General features: G+C 46.4%; 1 protein-coding gene across 1 annotated transcript in view; it reads right to left on the minus strand.

Annotated features, from left to right (window-relative positions):
- The window catches only part of PITPNM2 (phosphatidylinositol transfer protein membrane associated 2), a 53,618-nt gene extending 38,541 nt beyond the window's left edge, over nt 1-15,077 (minus strand). The window contains exons 1-9 of the mRNA XM_032229342.1: nt 15,072-15,077; nt 13,251-13,522; nt 12,117-12,238; nt 11,709-11,942; nt 10,025-10,351; nt 6,554-6,649; nt 5,057-5,161; nt 4,043-4,113; nt 1,366-1,610 (exon numbers count right to left, since the gene is read on the minus strand). Coding sequence (XP_032085233.1) covers nt 1,366-1,610; nt 4,043-4,113; nt 5,057-5,161; nt 6,554-6,649; nt 10,025-10,351; nt 11,709-11,942; nt 12,117-12,238; nt 13,251-13,522; nt 15,072-15,077 — 1,478 coding nt within the window. The remainder of the gene's footprint in view (nt 1-1,365; nt 1,611-4,042; nt 4,114-5,056; nt 5,162-6,553; nt 6,650-10,024; nt 10,352-11,708; nt 11,943-12,116; nt 12,239-13,250; nt 13,523-15,071) is intronic.
- Between the last annotated feature and the right edge of the window lie 4,057 nt (nt 15,078-19,134).

The raw sequence follows: 19,134 nt of genomic DNA on the forward strand, positions 1-19,134 counted from the left end.
GAAGAAGGACAAATGAGAGAGAAGGAAGGGAAGGAGGGAAAGGGGAGGAGGGATGAATGAGAAAGAAGGGAGGGAAGCAGGAAAAAAGATAGAAAGGAGGGAGGGAAGAAGGAAGGACAAATGAGAGAAGGAAGGGAAGGAGGGAAAGGGAAGGAGGGACGAAGAAAGGACAAAAAAGAGAGAAGAAAGAGAATATCTCTGGATATTTTTAAGAAGAGGCTGGACCACCCTCTGTTTTAAGAAAGATTTACTTGGGTTTGGCTGCCTCTTGCAAATTTCCAATTGGGAAGGAAGGAAGGGAGGGAGGGAGGGAGGGAGGAAGGGAGGGAGGAAGGAAGGTAGGAAGGTAGGTAGGTAGGAAGGAAGGTAGGTAGTAAGGAAGAGGTAGGAAGGAAGGAAAGGAGGGAGGGAGGGAGGGAGGAAGGAAGGTAGGTAGGTAGGAAGGAAGGAAGGAAGGAAGGTAGGTAGGTAGGAAGGAAGGAAGGAAGGTAGGAAGGTAGGTAGGTAGGTAGGTAGGAAGGAAGGTAGGTAGGTAGGTAGGAAGGAAGGAAGGAAGGAAGGTAGTAAGGAAGAGGTAGGAAGGAAGGAAGGAAGGGAGGGAGGGAGGGAGGGAGGGAGGGAGGGAGGAAGGTAGGTAGGAAGGAAGGAAGGTAGGTAGGAAGGAAGGAAGGAAGGTAGGTAGGTAGGTAGGAAGGAAGGAAGGAATGTAGGTAGGAAGGAAGGAAGGTAGGTAGGAAGGAAGGAAGGAAAGAAGGTAGGTAGGAAGGAAGGAAGGTAGGTAGGAAGGTAGGTAGGTAGGAAGGAAGGTAGGTAGTAAGGAAGGTAGGAAGGAAGGAAGGTAGGTAGGAAGGAAGGAAGGTAGGAAGGAAGGTAGGAAGGAAGGAAGGAAGGAAGGAAGGAAGGAAGGTAGGTAGGTAGGTAGGAAGGAAGGAAGGTAGGAAGGAAGGAATGTAGGTAGGAAGGAAGGAAGGAAGGAAGGAAGGTAGGTAGGTAGGTAGGTAGGTAGGTAGGTAGGAAGGAAGGAAGGTAGTTAGGTAGGAAGGAAGGAAGGAAGGAAGGAAGGGAGGGAGGAAGGAAGGAAGGAAGGAAAGGAGGGAGAGAGAAGGCAGATACATGGCTGGATGAAGATAGCTTAATGGTGGTGGAGACTGAGTTATGCCCCATCGGGGCTTAAGGAAGTCTCCTTCCCAGTCCCATACACGTAGCCCTCAAAAACAAAGCCAGATGTGAGATCCACAGCTGGCGCTTAAATTCACTGAGCAATAAAACAAACCAGTGACTGGGTTTGACACCAAGGCCCTTTTGGGGAAACAGCCTTAACCCTTCCCTAAACCCCATCCATCCCAAAACCAAGCTCTCACTCACTTGGAGACCAGAGAAAACGCTTCCGAGCAGATGGCCGGACAAGGGACCAGTTTGATGGCGATCCGGCCAAGGGTGGCCGGATAATGGACCCGGATGACCGTCTCGAAGGCGGTGGCGATGGTGTTGACGTCCCCTTGCTTGGAACTCTGCTCCCCGCTTCCTGTATCCAGGATGTTGCCCCCGTGGAGGACCAAAAGGAGGACATGGATGTCGCTGGGCTGGGCCAGCGGTGGGACGGCTTCATCCTGGAAAGGTGAGAGCGAAGGAGACCAGATTCAGATCAAGTGGATTCTCAAGGAACCTGTTGGAGAAGCAGGAAGGGTTTTTTTTGGGGGGGGGGTCCAATCAACTGGAAGCCCAGAGGATCATGGGTTGCCCTCTCCCCTCTTCGGAAGAGCTTTAGAGCTCCCGCAGCCTTAAGAAAGTTCAAAACATTCTTAAAGATCCATCTCATCTTTTTTTTTTTAACTATTACCATCTGGTAGCCGGTACAGGGCAAAAAAATCAAGACCAAATAGGCTGAAAAACAGCTTCTGTCCCAGCAGTAACCATATTGAATTCTACGATATAGTGCAATGTTGTGGCCCAGCAGGAGCCGTTGGAGCTGCCACCAGACTCCAACAGCGAGGGGCCCTCTGAGTCGGCTCTGGAGGATGTGGAAGACCCTGGACAGGGTTCCGACTCTGAGCAGGGCGCAGAGAAACTGGTTGGCCACCAGGAGGCACCTGAGCCTTGGACCAGTGGGGAGGAGACAAGGGAGAGTGAGCCGGAAGCCAGTAGTGAGTTGTTCCTGGATGCACGCCATCGAAGAGCTACTAGGCGTCAGGAACAATTATGCAATTACAGGAGGTGATTGTACTCAGCTGGTGTCATTAGGCTCCTCTCCAGACTATAAAAAGCTACTTGTGTACACGGCCCTCTTTGCAGAAGTCAATGCAGGATTGAATGTCGGAGGACAGTACTGGGAGCTTGGCAGGCTGGATTGCTGCCAAGCCTTATCTGTGTTTATTGCTGCCTGAGTTGCTGCCAAGGTCCTTATCTGTTTGTTATACTTGGCTTTCAGCCACCAAGGTTTTGGTGTCTTGCTATTAAAGTACATTCCAGTTAAGCTTGTCTCGGCATTCGTTACTGGACGGAGGAGGGGGTCAGAACAGTGCAATATCGGGTTTTCAGTTTCAATTATATAGAAGGTAAAGAATGTATGTTTGTGTTTTTAGTTTTAGCGTTAATAACGTACACTGAAGACGGCGTTTAATTTTGCTGTGCCATGTGCAATAAACTAAAAAAAAACTCTCGGGGACGTCATTATGGACACCTGGACACCATGTGAAGCTTCAGGTGTCACGGGCGAGAAGACAACACGTAAACAACGAGGAGGATCAGCTGGAAGGGTGACAAGAATAGATTTGAGGTGGTTTTTTTTCCTCCTGGAACCTGTTCAGATTTTTTGCACGGCTTCCAGCTTCCCCTTGGCACATTGAAACCTTAATTGAACACTGTTGCCGCTACGTGTTTATCCTCCTCGTAATTAGCCAGACGTGTGGCGTAAAACTGGATCGGATTCCCGGAAAACTCCCTGGGTTTCGCATGGAGAGGATAGAAGGGACTACTCCGCTTATGGCTGCTTGCTTAGCGAATGTTCGAAGCTACGACGCAACCCCCAAAGTGACTTCAGAGTTACAGCTGCCCCATGTCTTCCCCCATGCGGTCATGCGAACTAGTGGTGGGATTCAATTTTTTTTTACTACTGGTTCTGTCGGCGTGGCTTGGTGGGTGTGGCAGGGGAAGGATACTGCAAAATCCCCATTCCTTCCCCACTCCAGGGGAAGGATACTGTAAAATCTCCGTTCCCTCAACACTCCAGAGGAAGGATACTGCAAAATCTCCATTCCCTCAACACTGCAGGGGAAGGATACTGCAAAATCCCCATTTCCTCCCCACTCCAGGGGAAGGATACTGCAAAATCTCTGTTCCCTCAACACTGCAGGGGAAGGATACTGCAAAATCTCCCTTCCCTCCCCACTCCAGGGGAAGGATACTGCGAAATCCCCATTCCCTCCCCACTCCAGGGGAAGGATACTGCGAAATCCCCATTCCCTCCCCACTCCAGGGGAAGGATACTGCAAAATCCCCATTCCCTCCCAATCAGCTGGGACTCGGAAGGCAGAGAATAGATTGGGGCGGGGCCAGCCACAGGTGGTATTTGCTGGTTTTCTGAACTACTCAAATTTTCCGTTACCGGTTCTCCAGAACTGGTCAAAACCTGCTGAATATCGCCCCTGATGTGAACACATTTTTTTTGGTAACCATTTATGGCCATTCACAGCCTCCCCACAATTGCACAACTGTGATTTGCAACTGGGCTCCCCCATTTAATCCTAGTTCCCAGGAAAAAAAAATATACCCACTGAGGAAACTTAATGACTGCATCATTGACTTAATACCACCATACACCTTCTCATAAAATTGGTTATATGTCGCCTCGACGTACGACCGCAACGATTTAAGGACCGTAATTCTGGGACCACATTTTGGGGGAGCCCCCTCAAGAGAACAAACCAAGCGGTTTTGCAGTCCCCGTCTCAGGTTTTAGGGACAGATCATGGAAGAAGGGGTGCAGAATAGTTACGTTCGTTTGCTGTTCAAGAAGAGCAGGGCATGGGTTCAAACGTTATACCTCAATAATGCTTAGTCTTTCCACGCTGCATCCGACATGGTATCCCACAGCTGATTCAAGATTTGGGTCATCTGGAAGGGGGAAAAAATAGGCGTATGATCTGGATTTATTCTTGTGGCCCGACAGCAGCGAGTGGAGCTGGCAGCAGATTCGGACAGTGAGGAGATTGGGGAGGGACATGGGCCAGTCCTGGAGTCTGGGGAAGGCTCTGACGAGGGCTGGGCGTCAGAAGCAGAGATGGGTCTAAAGCCGCCTGGCAGTGATCAGGTGCCTACAGAGCTAGACAGCAGTGAGGCAGAGGAACATCTGGAGCCTGTTCCCAGTGTGGGCATGCACAGAGCTGCCAGAAGACAAGAACAGCTAAGAAATCAGGGTCGACTTGGGAGTAAAGCCACAGGCGTAAGGTGACTGGCTCCTCCCAGGGGGAATAAAAGAGGAGCGAAAGGGGAGTGGGCTTTTGCAGAAAACAATTCCTTCGTTTGTTAGATTCATTTCAGGAGTGTGAAGATTTGTCCGTGAATCTCAGAGATTCTGTAGTCTTTCCTTGCACAGAACTTCATTGGGAAAATATGGACATGGCAGCTTTCCAAGCTAGATAAGTTCTGTGGTGATAAATACTCCTTTGAAAGACTGTTTGCCAGGCCTTGGCTGAATGTGAAGGGGAGGAATTCACATTCGCTTAATAAAAGGGGTTTTGTCGGGACCAGGAATCTGCCTTCTCCTTTTTGGGGAAGCTTAGGTCAGGACAATTCTCCTGCCAGAGAGAACGTCAGGAGTTAATCCAGAGAAAAGTTATGGCCATTGTTGCTTGACCCAAACTCAACACAATCAGTTGGGAGGTCTTTGGCTTTTCTTGGGGAGAGTAGGCCAAAGTCCTTCCTTCCCTCAGAGGAGACGAGTCCCTTTAGGGAAGAAGAGGTTACTCGCCACCGTTTCCACAACTCTTAAGTTGTGCAAAGCATCCGAGAGGATTACAGCCTGTACCCCTCAATTTGTTCCCTAAATAGAGGCTACCTGGGACTTCATCTGCTTCTGCCGTTTCAATCTTATCCATGAGATCGTTGGAACTCCATTTTGTAATCTCTTTCGGGAAGACCTCTTCGTTCTCAGAGATAGCCTCTAAGGAAGAGAAGAAAAGAAAAGAGAAGAGAAGAGAAGTGAAGAGAATGCAGAAGATAAGAACAGATATAAGGAGAAGAGGAGAGAGAAAAGAAGGGAAGAGAAGAATGCAGAAGAGAAGAGCAAATGTAAGATAAAAGGAGAGGAGAGAAGAGAATGAAGAAGAAGAGAATGCAGAAGAGAAGAGCAGATATATGGAGAAGAGGAGAAGAGAAAAGAAGAGAATGAAGAAGAGATATAAGAGAAGAGGAGAGAAAAGAGACAAGAAGAGAAGAAGGCAAAGAGCAGATAAAAAGAGAAGAGAATGAAGAAGAAGAGAATGCAGAAGAGAAGAGCAGATATAAGGAGAAGAGGAGAGAGAAAAGAAGGGAAGAGAAGAATGCAGAAGAGAAGAGCCGATATAAGATGAGGAGAGGAGAGAAAAGAAGAGGAGAGAATGAAGAAGAGAATGCAGAAGAGAAGAGCAGATATATGGAGAAGAGGAGAAGAGAAAAGAAGAGAATGAAAAAGAGAAGAAGAGATATAAGAGAAGAGAAGAGAAAAGAGACAAGAATAGAAGAAGGCAAAGAGCAGATATAAGGTAAGAAGAGGAGAGGAGAGAATGAAGAAGAAGAGAATGCAGAAGAGAAGAGCAGATATAAGGAGAAGAGGAGAGAGAAAAGAAGGGAAAAGAAGAATGCAGAAGAGAAGAGCAGATATAAGATAAGGAGAGGAGAGAAAAGAAGAGAAGAGAATGAAGAAGAGAAGAAGAGATATAAGAGAAGAGGAGAGGTGAGAAAAGAGAAAAGAAGAGAATGCAGAAGAGAAGAGCAGATATAAGAAGAGAGGAGAGAAAAGAGAAAAGAAGAGAATGCAGAAGAGAAGAGCAGATATAAGAAGAGAGGAGAGAAAAGAGAAAAGAAGAGAATGCAGAAGAGAGCAGATATAAGTTGAGAAGAGGAGAGAAAAGAGAAGAGGAGGACAAGGAAGAAGAGAGGATGGGAAGGTAGAGAAAGAGGAGTAGAAAGAGAAAGCAATTAAGGCATAAATACCTTAACATTCTATTTTTAATCATTATTTTTATCATCTGCCAGTCGGGCGTGGGTTGAGGGGCGGAAGGCAAACTCCCGTTGCCTTTTTTGTTTTAATTTATTTTGTCCTTCTGAGCCTCTTGGATCTCCTTCCCTCTCCACCCACCCACCTTAAAACCCACCCACCATTAAAACTGCCAAAGCTACCCCAAAGTTTCCATCAATAAACTTTTCTCTTCTGCAAAGAGTTTCCTGCTTGCCCAGATGGGGCCAGAATTGCGGGCAAGAAGAATCCGAAGTCCCAGCTCGGCCCCTTCCCCAATTAAGGCAACCCCTTTGGAAAAGGTGCGTGGGGGGGGGCGCGCATGTGTTCCCCACCTACCGTGTGCATCGAAGAATTCCTCGTCGGAGCTCTCCTCCGAGTCGCGGGCAATGCTTTGCATCCTCCACTCGGAGATGTTGTGGTGCGAGGGGCTTGCTAGGAATAAGAAAGGGAGTTTGATGCCATCTGTTCTTCTTGGAGACCCAGGGCACTGCCTCTCCTGGCAGAGACACACCCCCCCCCTCATCCAAGACACGGCAGACCCAAGGATGCTACCCCACTCCAGGTCCAAATTCCCTCTCCAACACTGGTCACTCGTGGTTTACGGGGTGGGGGTGATTGTGAGCCCCTCACAATCCCCTGCCCGGCAATCATCGAACCTCCGTGGCTGCTTTCTGCTCCGAATGAGTAAAGCTATTTATAAACTTGGGAAGGGTGTGTGTGTGGGGGGGGGGACCACTTTGGATGTACAGGCCGGCAATTTAGCAAAGGAAGTGGTCTAATTGAACTTAGTGGGGTTTTTCTGTTTTTGTTTTCTTTCAGTAAAAAGCTTCCTTTCTTATGTTAAGAAGGTTTGCAAAAAGCGAAGAAGAAAAACAGCTTTTGAAGCAGGCAAAAACTCTCTTTTCCATGCTTGAAATGCAGAAATAACCACAACGGGCAAGCAAAATATGCATACATATAGGTAGGTCGGTAGGTAGGCAGGCAGGCAGGCAGGCAGGCAGATAGATGAATGGATGATGGAGATAGGATAGGATAGGAAGATGGATGGATGGATGGACATACAGATTCTATAGATAGATGATAGATAGACAGATAGATAGTGGATGGATGGATGGATGGATGGGTAGGTAGGTAGGTAGGTAGGTAGGTAGGTAGATGATAGATGGATGGATGGATGGATGGATGGATGGATGGATGGATGGATAGATAGATAGATAGATAGATAGATAGATAGATAGGGATGGATGAATGAATGGATGGATAAATATAGTTGGATGGATGGATGGATGGATGGATGGATGGATGGATGGATGGATGGTTGGATGGATGGACATACAGATTCTATAGATAGATGATAGACAGACAGACAGACAGACAGACAGATAGATAGACACACAGACAGACAGACAGACAGACAGTGGATGGATGGATGGGTAGGTAGGTAGGTAGATGACAGATGGATAGATAGATGGATAGATACAGATAGATAGATAGATAGATAGATAGATAGATAGATAGATAGATAGATAGATAGATAGATAGATAGATATAGATAGATATAGAGGTAGATAGATAGAGGATGGATGAATGGGTGGATAAATATAGTTGAATGGATGGATGATGGATGGATAGACATACAGATTCTATAGATAGATGATAGATAGATAGATAGATAGATAGATAGATAGATAGATAGATAGATAGATAGATAGATAGACAGACAGACAGACAGACAGACAGACAGACAGACAGACAGACAGACAGACAGTGGATGGATGGATGGGTAGGTAGGTAGGTAGATGACAGATGGATAGATAGATAGATAGATATAGAGGTAGATAGATAGAGGATGGATGAATGGGTGGATAAATATAGTTGAATGGATGGATGATGGATGGATAGACATACAGATTCTATAGATAGATGATTGATAGATAGATAGATAGATAGATAGACAGACAGACAGACAGACAGACAGACAGACAGACAGACACAGTGGATGGATGAATATAGTTGGATGGATGGATGATGGATGGACGGGCAGACAGATATATTCTATAGATAGATAGATGATAGACAGACAGAGGATGGATGGATGGATGGATGGATAGCTAAATTGATTGATTGATTCCCCAGCATTTAGGGCGATCTAAGCCCAGGCCTGGGGCTGTCAGCTAAGATTCCCAATTTCAGCAGTTGTTGAGACCAGAGAATGATTAATTCATCCCCCCCCCCTGCTTCTTTATCAACACTAATTGTCTCTCCAAACCAGACCTTCCGCCTTTCGTTAAGCAGAGACGCTCGGTGCTGAAAAGCCACAGCTCTTCCAGGCAGCAAGATGCACATTAATGAAAAAATGCAGGCAGACAGAAAATCAAAACCGCATTCCGAAGGGAGCTGACATCCCTCACCAAAACTACAGCTTGGGGGGAAATCTGCTTTTTGTTCTAGGTGTCTTGCAGTTGTGCAAAGGCCGCACTAGGCATGACTGTGTTTTTTCCGCTGCTGAGAAATAATAATTGTGTTGGTGAATAGCAAAGTTGATGGTGGATGGCACGGGAACCCCAAACCCATCAGCCACGGGTCCTCGGTGCTCTCTGAGCATGGTGGGTTTTCTTGCAGACCACTCATCAGATAACTAGGTTACATCATCAGGGCTTGAAGGAATGGGGTTTGCAGATTGGAAGAGGAGGAGGAGGAAGAAGAAGAGGATGAAGAAGAAGAGGAAGAAGGAGGAAGAGAAAGAAGAAGGAAGAGGAAGAAGAAGAGGAAGGAGGAGAAAGAAGAAGAGGAGGAGGAAGAGGAGGAGGAGGAGGAGGAGGAAGAGGAGGGGGAGGAATCTGTGGTGTCCTTGGTGTTCCCTGACTTTAAAGGTTTCCTTACAAATGTTTCATTATCCAACTAGGTAATATCATTGGTGTTAGAAGGGAGTGGGGTTTGCAGAGGAGGAGGAAGAAGAAGAGGATGAAGAAGAAGAGGAAGAAGGAGAAGGAGAAAGAAGAAGAAGGAAGAGGAAGAAGATGGAAGAAGAAGAGGAGGAGGAAGAAGAGGAAGAAGGAGGAGGAGAAAGAAGAAGGAAGAGGAAGAAGAAGAAGGAAGGAGGAAGAAGATGAGGAGGAAGAAGAGGAAGGAGGAGGAGAAAGAAGAAGAGGAAGAAGAAGGAAGAAGAAGAGAAGGAGGAGGAAGAAGAAGAAGGAAGAAGAGGAGGAAGAAGAGGAGGATGAAGAAGAAGAGGAAGAAGCAGGAGGAGAAAGCAGAAGGAAGAGGAAGAAGAAGGAAGAAGAAGAGGAAGAGAATGAAGGAGAGAAGAAGAAGAGGAAGAAGGAGGAGGAGAAAGAAGAAGGAAGAGGAAGAAGAAGGAAGAAGAGGAGGAGGAAGAAGAAGGAAGGAGGAGGAAGAAGAGGATGAAGAAGAAGAGGAAGGAGGAGGAGAAAGAAGAGGAGGAAGAAGAAGGAAGAAGAAGAGAAGGAGGCGGAAGAAGAAGGAAGAAGAGGAGGAAGAAGAGGAGGAAGAAGCAGAGGAAGAAGGAGGAGGAGAACGAAGAAAGAAGAAGAGGAGGAGGAAGAAGGAGGAAGAAGGAAGAAGAGGAAGATTCGGAGGAAGAAGAGGAGGAGGAGGAAGAATAAGAGGAAGAAGAGGAAGAAAGAAGAAGGAGGAGAAAGAAGAAGGAGGAAGAAGAAAGAAGAAGGAGAAGAGGAAGAAGACAATTCTATTCAACACAATATTCTCCTCACCCTACACTAAAATCTACTACAGGACCCCCTTTCCCACCGCTCTCTCTTTCCCGGCTGGGGGTCCCCGACTCACCTCCTCTTTTGGAAGAGGATTTGGAAGACGTCGACCACTGCTTGGTCAGCACTCGCCTCGGCAAAGGCTCGTCCGTATTGCTGGCGGCATCCACCCCCTCGGTGGATGGCGCTATGGCCTTGGATTCCACATTGCGCTCGTTCAGGGGGTCTTGAGGAAGGTGGGGTTCTAGATCGGGCTCGTTGATGCTGAACTGGGCCATCTTCTGAGCCAACATCAGCTGCACCTCCTTCTCCAGCTGCCGGATGTCCTCTATGGTGAGTCCGTACCATTCGTCCTGCCAACACCAGGCCTGCCGATGAGCCCTTACCATGACTTTCCGTAAACCTGGAGGGGGACGGGGAAACGAAAGTCAGCCATCATCAAACCAGCTTTCTTGGGTTCAAGGTTGGAGAATCCTACCTTATAGGGTCAGCCCCTCTGCTCTCTCTCTGGCCGTTAGGCCCCACTGACCTTAGGGGAGATTTGGCTGGCTGGGGAATTCTGGGAGTTGAAGTCCACAAGTCTTAAAGTTCCCAAGTTTGGACACCCCGGTGTTAAGGCAAGCTACAGAAGTTTCTCAAGGAATGAAACCCTTCCATCTGCCAATCCGTTTTAAGAGAATCGTTATTTCCATGTTTACTTCCCTAAAGGTAAAGATTCCCCTTGCACATGAGGGCTAGTCGTTCCTGACTCTAGGGGGCGGTGCTCATCTCCGTTTCAAAGCCGAAGAGCCAGCGCTGTCCGAAGACGTCTCCGTGGTCATGTGGCTGGCATGACTCAACGCCAAAGGCACACGGAAGGCTGTTCCCTTCCCACCAAAGGTGGTTCCTATTTGTCTACTTGCATTTTTTTAACCTGCTTTTGAACTGCTAGGTTGGCAGAAGCTGGGACGAGTCACGGGAGCTCACTCCGTTATGCGGCGCTGGGGATTCGAACCACCAAACTGCCGACCTTTCTGATCAACAAGCTCAGCGTCTTAGCCACTGAGCCACCGTGTTCCTTAAGCGTATCTTCTCTATGCAGATATAAATCCTTCCTTCCTGAAATTCTGGACCCTTGGAGAGAATTCATGATGTTTCTGTAAGCTGTGAAGGTAGCTAGAACTTTTTTGGAAGGTGCACCTGGGTCTCACAGCAGGAAAAGGAGGAGGAGGAGGAGGAGGAGGAGGAGGAGGAGGTGGTGGTGGTGGTGGTGGTCTATTTGGGGGTCTCATTTTTTAAGTAATGTATCTCTCTGGGTTTGTTCAGTTTCAAGATATCTTTCATCCTGGGTAGCGGCATCCTGGGATTCCAAAATGGTAGCCACCGGTTCTCTGCCCGGTTGCTGGGGGCGTGGCCATGGTGGGCGTGGCCTATTCAGCCTCCTGAACTATGATGGTACGGGGGCATTTTTGCCCGTCCCAGCCTCCGGAGACTTTCCACGAGCCATCCAATTCCGGTCAGGTGCAGAGACAAAGGATGACCTTGTCTTTCTAGAAAGAATGCTGTTATGGCTACCTATCATCCAACTCCGTACAATCCCATTTCCCCACAACAGAAAATGCATGGCAGGATTAACAGGAAGTGTGGCAGGACCAAGACCCCAAAGAAAAAAATGGCGGCTTGCCTGACACACGACTTCGCAACTGACAGCAAGGAGGTTGAGCCGGGACCCCACCCACCCCTAAAAGAAATGGGAGACCCCCCCGAGACCAAAGACTCACCAACGTCGTGGATGAAGCGCTCGATTTTTGACTGCATCCCCCAGTAACGGAACTCCACTTTGCAGAGTTTATAGGCACACATGATGGGACACCCGCCGGGATTGTCTTTGTGCTCCTGGATCCAGTCTTCTCCCAGAGGACCCCTGGATGTTTTGGCGGATTTGAAGACCCTGGGGTCCTCCTCCGATTTGTATTCGTGGGGCGGGACGGGATCCTTCACAATATCGATAGGATCTAATGCGGGGGACGGGGGGGGACGGACGACACACAGAATAAATGGGCGCGAGCCACAGGAAACTGCCCCTCAACCGCCCAACTGCGCATGCGTGTGTGACCCCCCCCCCAGTCCACTGCAGTCTCCCCCCCCCTCCCTGGCATTCTTGGAGCCTGGGGAGGGCAAAAGCTCACCCAGAACAGTGTGTCTCTTCTCCGCGGGGGAAAGGTTGAACACGTTGGCTTGCTCTCCTGAGTCAGGTATATAATAGGTTTCGATATCGATGGAGAATTTCTCCACAAATGGGCAGGTGTACCTGAGGGAGGAGGAGGAGGAGGAGAAGAAAAAGAGCTTAGATTAAAAACCTCTTCGCTTCAAAACATGTCAGAGCCCTCCCTGTTCTGACCGAGGCTTCCCAAGAGCATGAAACAAACTCCTGGTCCCGACAAAAAACCCTTTTATTAATTGGCTGTGAATTCTGCTCATTCGGCAAAGTCTTTCAAGGGAGGATTTACGGTCACAGAACTCATCTGGCTTGGAGAGCTGCCCGGCCGATCTCTGCAGAACTTGGCAAGGAGTCTCGGAGAGTCACGAACCAATGAAGCGAACTAATAGTCTCCTGCAAACTCCATTCCCCTTTCGCTCCTCTTTTATTACCTCTGGGAGGGGCCATTCACCATCCACCTGTGGCCTTACTCCCAAGTCGACCCCTGTTCTTTAGCCGTTCCCTTCGTCTGGCAGCTCTGCGCATGCGCACACTGGGAACAGGCTCCAGCTGTTCCTCTGCCTCTCTGATGTCTGACTCCAAAGGCAGCTGAGAACTGTCGGACGGCCCTGGCCCCCTCTCTCCCTCCGACACAGAGCCCTCCTCAGAGCCTTCCCCAGACTCCAGGACTGGCCCAGGTTCCTCCCCAACCCTCCTCACTCTCCGAATCTGCCGCCAGCTCCACCGGCGGGCCACAACACTCCCTACCATCAGTCCCCCACATGTAAGTGGTGTGTAATAAAGGCGGCTGTTTTCATAAGTAAAAAGCCCGTAAATTAAATGAAAAGGCCTCCAGGATTCACAGAGTAACGCAGAATTTGATTAGCACTTCAGCTTTCACAAAGCTTTTCTCTTTTTTTTGCCAACGTGGTAGAACCTGCCTTGTCATTTGGATACAAATCCGACCCAGAGCCCTCGTCCGAGCCTTCCCCAGACTCCAGGACCGGCCCACATTCCTCCCCAACCCTCCTCACTGTCCGAATCGGCTGCCAGCTCCACTGGCGGCCCACAACACCAATGAGGTAAAGATGCAAAGGGGGGGGGGGAAATCGCTGGGTGGTACCTCGTCCTGGTATAAGGATATGCATTCCAGGATTCCTCTTCGACTCGGAGAGCCGCCTTTGGGAGTATCGACCGGAACCAGCTGGGGATATGCATACCAATATGGTACACTTTGTGGGTGTACTGCCCATCACCACCTGGGCCATCGATATAGGGCTGGTTTTCCAAAATCTCCACGCCACTGCCTTCGCCACACGTCTCTTCCCGGCTTTTTTTCTGAAATTGGAGAAACAGATGAGCAGGCAGACAGATATCAATTATTATTCTTATATACTTTATTCATTAAACATGAAACTCAGCCAACTGAACACTCAAAAATGCACCACAAATACCAGTGACTGGTGCTAATGATGGATACGGTTTGCTGCCGGCTTCCTAGGTGTCAACCAGGTTTATTATTATTATTATACTTTATTCATTAAACATGAAACTCCACCAACTGAACACTCAAAAATGCACTACAAATACCAGTCACTGGTGCTAATGGTTGATACGGTTTGCTGCCGGCGTCCTAGGTATCAAATAGGTTTATTATTATTATTATACTTTATTCATTAAACATGAAACTCAACCAACTGAACATTCAAAAATGCACTGCAAATACCAGTCACTGGTGCTAATGGTTGATACGGTTTGCTGCCGGCGTCCTAGGTATCAACCAGGTCAGAGGTGGGTTCCTACCAGTTCTCACCAGTTCGGTAGAACCGGTTCGTCAAATCTACCGAACCGGTTAGAAGAGGTTCCACCAGAAAGCAGGACACACCTACAGAAGAGGTTCCAAAATTTTTTGAAACCCACCACTGACACAAACACAAACACACACAGAAAGAGAAAGAAAGAAAGAAAAAGTGAGAGATGAAAGAAAAAAAGGAAAAAGGGACAGAGAGACAAAAGGAAGGAAAGAGAGAGAAAGAGAAAGAAAGAAAGAAAGAAAGAAAGAAAGGAAGGAAGGAAGGAAGGAAGGAAGGAAGGAAGAAAACACATAGCTGGCAAGCCACTCCCACCAGGTCACATGGCTGGCAAGCCACTCCCACAAAGGAGGCCACACCCACAGAGTAGGTTCGAATTTTTTTTGAAACCCACCACTGAACCAGGTTTATTATTATTATTATTATACTTTATTCATTAAACATGAATCTCATCCAACTGAACATTCAAAAATGCACCACAAATACCAGTGACTGGTGCTAATGGTTGATATGGTTTGCTGCCAGCATCCTAAGTATCAACCACGGACCTTCTTAAAATATAAGATGTTCCGAGCAGCGCAATTTTTTGCAGTTTTGCTGGTGTTATTGCGGGAAGCTGCAATTTGTGGGTGTCTTCTGCAAAATTCTTGGACATGGGGCCAAGTGCCCCGATGACAATGGGTATCACTGTTGCATGCTTCATCCATAGCCGTGTAGTTTCGATGGCCAGGTTGCGATATTTTGTAATATTTTTTTCTAGTGATTTTTCTACGACTCTGGCATCTCCAGGAACAGCGATATCAATAAACTGTACACTTCGGCCCTCCACAACTGTGATGTCTGGCGTGTTGTGCTCCAAATGACGATCCGTTTGCATTTGAAAGTCCCACAAGATCTTCACTTTCTCATTTTCGATAACTTTTTCCACTTTATGTTCTCATGACTTTCTGGATACGGGTAAATCATATTTTTTTACATAGTGACCAGTGGATTAATTTAGCAACTCAGTCGTGTCTAGTTTTGTAATCAGTTTGTGCGATTTTGCTGCATTCACATATTAAATGTGAAATAGTTTCGACTTTGTTATTGCAAAGTCGTCAGTTTGGGTTGTCGGTGGATTTTTGTATCTTCACTTTCATGGCCTTAGTTTGTAATGCTTGTTCTTGAGCAGCCAGGATTAAACCTTCCGTTTCTTTCTTGATGGTTCCCCTCTTAAGCCATGTCCACGTCAAGTTGTCATCCCATTTTCCTTCAATGTTTTTCAAGTGCTGTTCGTGCAAAGCTTTGGTTTTCCATCTCTTTAATCTGTCATCCAGCTGTTTTTCCTTATATTCTGCCTTTGCTTCTGTTCTTTTTATGCTGTTCTCCGTTTATTATTATTTTATATAAAGTTTTTTTATTTTTCATTTTTCATAACAGGTAACCCACATGTACAGGGCGGGGCATAACCTTTTCCTAGGGGGTCACAGCAACACTTGTAATAACAACACAAATAATTCATACACCATTCGAAAGCCCATCAAAAACTGAGTTTATTGACACGATTTAATAGTCAGTATGACCACCATTAGCCCTTCGAACAGCATTCAAACGAGGTGGATAAGAACACAACAAATCTTCAAACAGTTCCGTTCGATTTTCCAGATTTTTCAACACAGTTTCCAAATTCATTCTCAAAGTTTCAACCGAATATCGATTTTGACCTTGCTCCTGAATCATCAGAGCTTCCACTTCATCCTTAATTATGGCCCCAATGTTCTCTGCCGGATTGAGATCTGGCGAATTTTCCGGCCAGACGTCATTGCCCCAAAATTCGACATTGTTTTCCTTTAACAATTGCTGAGTCGCATTTGCACGCATGCAAGGAGCTTTGTCATGAAGAAAGACAGCCTCACCAACCACCAAGACATTGTCTGGATCACTGAGAAATGGAATGACATTCTCCAATAAAATTTTCTCACGGAAATAACTGCCATCCCAGGATTCCCCTTTATCCTTCAAAACCCAATGCAGTTTCTTGGCTGTGAAAATGACGAAAATCCCGATGCAAGTCGGATTGCGAACGATTTGTCGATATCGTTCATGTTTGGCGATGTCGTCGACGTCTTTAGCCCAAATTCGATCGTTCTGGAAATTCGGTTTTCGAATGGCATAAACGAAGAATTCGTCAGATGGCGCCAAATGAAGAAAATCTTCCTCGGTCCATTCAGACAACCAATCGCACAACCAAAGCCGATCTTGAACGTGTGTTTGAGTTTTCAATGGTTTGCAAATGACGTGGAATGGCTTCAAACCTTCTCGTTCTCGATATCGGCCGATTGTCCTTTGATCAACTCGTTTTCCACGAATTTGAAGGATTTCTTGGGCCACTTTTCGGTTTCCTTTTCGTTGTTTGCGACTGCCAGTTGCAATGATGGCTTTGCTTTCTTGGGACAGTTGCAGAGGACGCCCTTCTCCAAATTTTGTGAAACATTCTTGGGCTGTTTTGTTCCAATTATCAGTAACCCAATCCGGATGACGTTTCAATTTGTTTGCAATCCATTTTCGATTGATAAACGTCGCTCCAGCATCGCGAGCCTCTCGAAAGGCAATGCATTTTATTCTGTCAATGATCCTTTGTTCTTCCGAATCGAATTTTCCAGCCATTCTTAAAGCAAATTTAACATTTAATAGCTCATTCAATTCAGTTTTTTATGGGCTTTAAAATGAGGTGTCGCGGAAGTTGTAAACTGCTGTCGATCTTGCTGTGACCCCCTAGGAAAAGGCTATGCCCCGCCCTGTATATTACTACATAACAAAAACATTATATTATATTGTGAAATGTTTACATCAATTTGTCTTACCATCAACTCCCAAAAACAATTATTGGTTCCTCTGCTCTCCATACACCATATTTGTACCCTATCCATCACTTTCTTCTCCCTCTCTCCTCCACCTTCCCTACCTCCTTTCTTCCCTCTGTCATCCTTCTCTACTTCCCCTTCCTCTCTCCTTCTCCTCCCTCCCCTTACCACTCCTCATTTTCTCCTCGTCTTCCCCCCCTTGCCCTATCCCCCTCTTCTTCCCTTACCTCTCTCCTTCTCCTCTCTCCCCTTTCCACTCCTCCTTTCTCTCCTCCTCTTCCCCCTCCTCTCTCCTATCCCCCTCTTCTTCCCTTACCTCTCTCCTTCTCCTCTCTCCCCTTTCCACTCCTCCTTTCTCTCCTCCTCTTCCCCCTCCTCTCTCCTATCCCTCTCTTCCTCCCTTCCCTTTCTCCTTCTCCTCTCTCCCCTTTCCACTCCTCCTTTCTCTCCTCCTCTTCCCCCTCCTATCCCCCTCTTCTTCCCTTACCTCTCTCCTTCTCCTCTCTCCCCTTTCCACTCCTCCTCTCTCTCCTCCTCTTCCCCCTCCTCTCTCCTATCCCTCTCTTCCTCCCTTCCCTTTCTCCTTCTCCTCTCTCCCCTTTCCACTCCTCCTTTCTCTCCTCCTCTTCCCCCTCCTCTCTCCTATCCCTCTCTTCTTCCCTTCCCTTTCTCCTCCACTTCACATTCTTCCTGTCATTTACTTGGTGTATTTCAGCTTCTGAGCAAGCTCCATTTTATGTTGATGGTATTTATAATTCCTTTTTAATACACATATTTAATTTTTAACAGATATGATATGATATCAATTATTATAAAACGAAGAAAAGAGGACATCCAAATACATCTGTCTCTCGGGGGGGGGGGCAAAGTGCCACCTGGGACATTAGAAATACTTTCTTGTTTCCTCTCCATGGATTATCAAGATGGGTAGCACAAGAATACTCCTTATCAAGCAATTAAAAAGAATATTTAGCCAAGGTGGCACAGTGGTTAAATGCAGCACTGCAGGCTACTTCAGCTGACTGCAGTTCTGCAGTTCAGCGGTTCTAATCTCACCGGCTCAGGGTTGACTCAGCCTTCCATCCTTCCGAGGTGGGTAAAATGAGGACCCGGATTGTTGTTGGGGGCAATATGCTGACTCTGTAAAACCGCTTAGAGAGGGCTGAAAGCCCTATGAAGCGGTATATAAGTCTAACTGCTATTGCTATTGCTATTGCAATCTATCTATCTATCTATCTATCTATCTATCTATCTATCTATCTATCGGATTGTTGGGGGCAATATGCTGACTCTGTAAACCGCTTAGAGAGGGCTGAAAGCCCTATGAAGCGGTATATAAGTCTAACTGCTATTGCTATTGCTATTTGGGGGGGGGGGACTGAGGAGAGTTACTAAAACAATAGAGTGGGAAGAAAAAATGTAGAAACTACAAAAACAAGAAAAAGAAAAAGCTAGGCGAATGGGTGGAAAAGAAGAGAATATAAGAGAAGTTGAGAGACGGAGAGAAAATGGTTGAAAAGAGGAAAGAAGGGAAAGGATTTACTAGTAGAAAAAAACAAAATATGGTAATATTGCCAATGGCATATAGCTAATAGGATGCGAGGGAAACAGATGAATACTACTAATTGTGGATAATTAACTAAGGGAAATGCTTACTATGCAAAATTAAATTTGAGGATATACAATATCGACAGTAAAACAGAAAAAAATAGATGGAAATGAAATGTTAAGTTTGATTAATCTGCGGGGGGGGCAAATCACGGTATTGTTTGTATATTAAGAAGACATTAAAGTTAAATTGGAAAATACGGAAAGAAAATAAGATGGCTGAAATTTGACGTGGAAATAGGATGTCCAATGAACTATGACAGTGGTTCCCAAACTTGGCAACTTTAAGACTTGTGGACTTCAACTCCCAGAATTCTCCAGCCAGCAGAGCTGGCTGGAGAATTCTGGGAGTTGAAATCCACAAGTCTTAAAGTTGCCAAGTTTGGGAACCACTGAACTATGCATAAGAGGAGATGTAAAGGCAATACTATGTTATAAAAGAAGCTAAAGTATGTAACAAAATTTTTAAAAAACTGCTTAAAAAAACCAAGCAATTAAAATAATAATAACAACAACAACAACAATAATAATAACCAAACAGACAAAATACTGGCGCATAATACACCAGACATCACACTGGTTGAGAAAAATAAGGTCACAATCATAGACATCGCGATACCAGGTGATAGCAGGGTTGATGAGAAGGAATGTGAAAAAATTGCAAGATACCAGGACTTAAAAATCGAAATTCAACGATTATGGCACAAACCAGCAGTGGTAATTCCAGTGGTAATTGGCACACTGG

This window comes from Thamnophis elegans, chromosome 13, assembly GCF_009769535.1.
Source record: "Thamnophis elegans isolate rThaEle1 chromosome 13, rThaEle1.pri, whole genome shotgun sequence".
In the NCBI taxonomy this organism is placed as follows: Eukaryota; Metazoa; Chordata; class Lepidosauria; order Squamata; family Colubridae; genus Thamnophis; species Thamnophis elegans.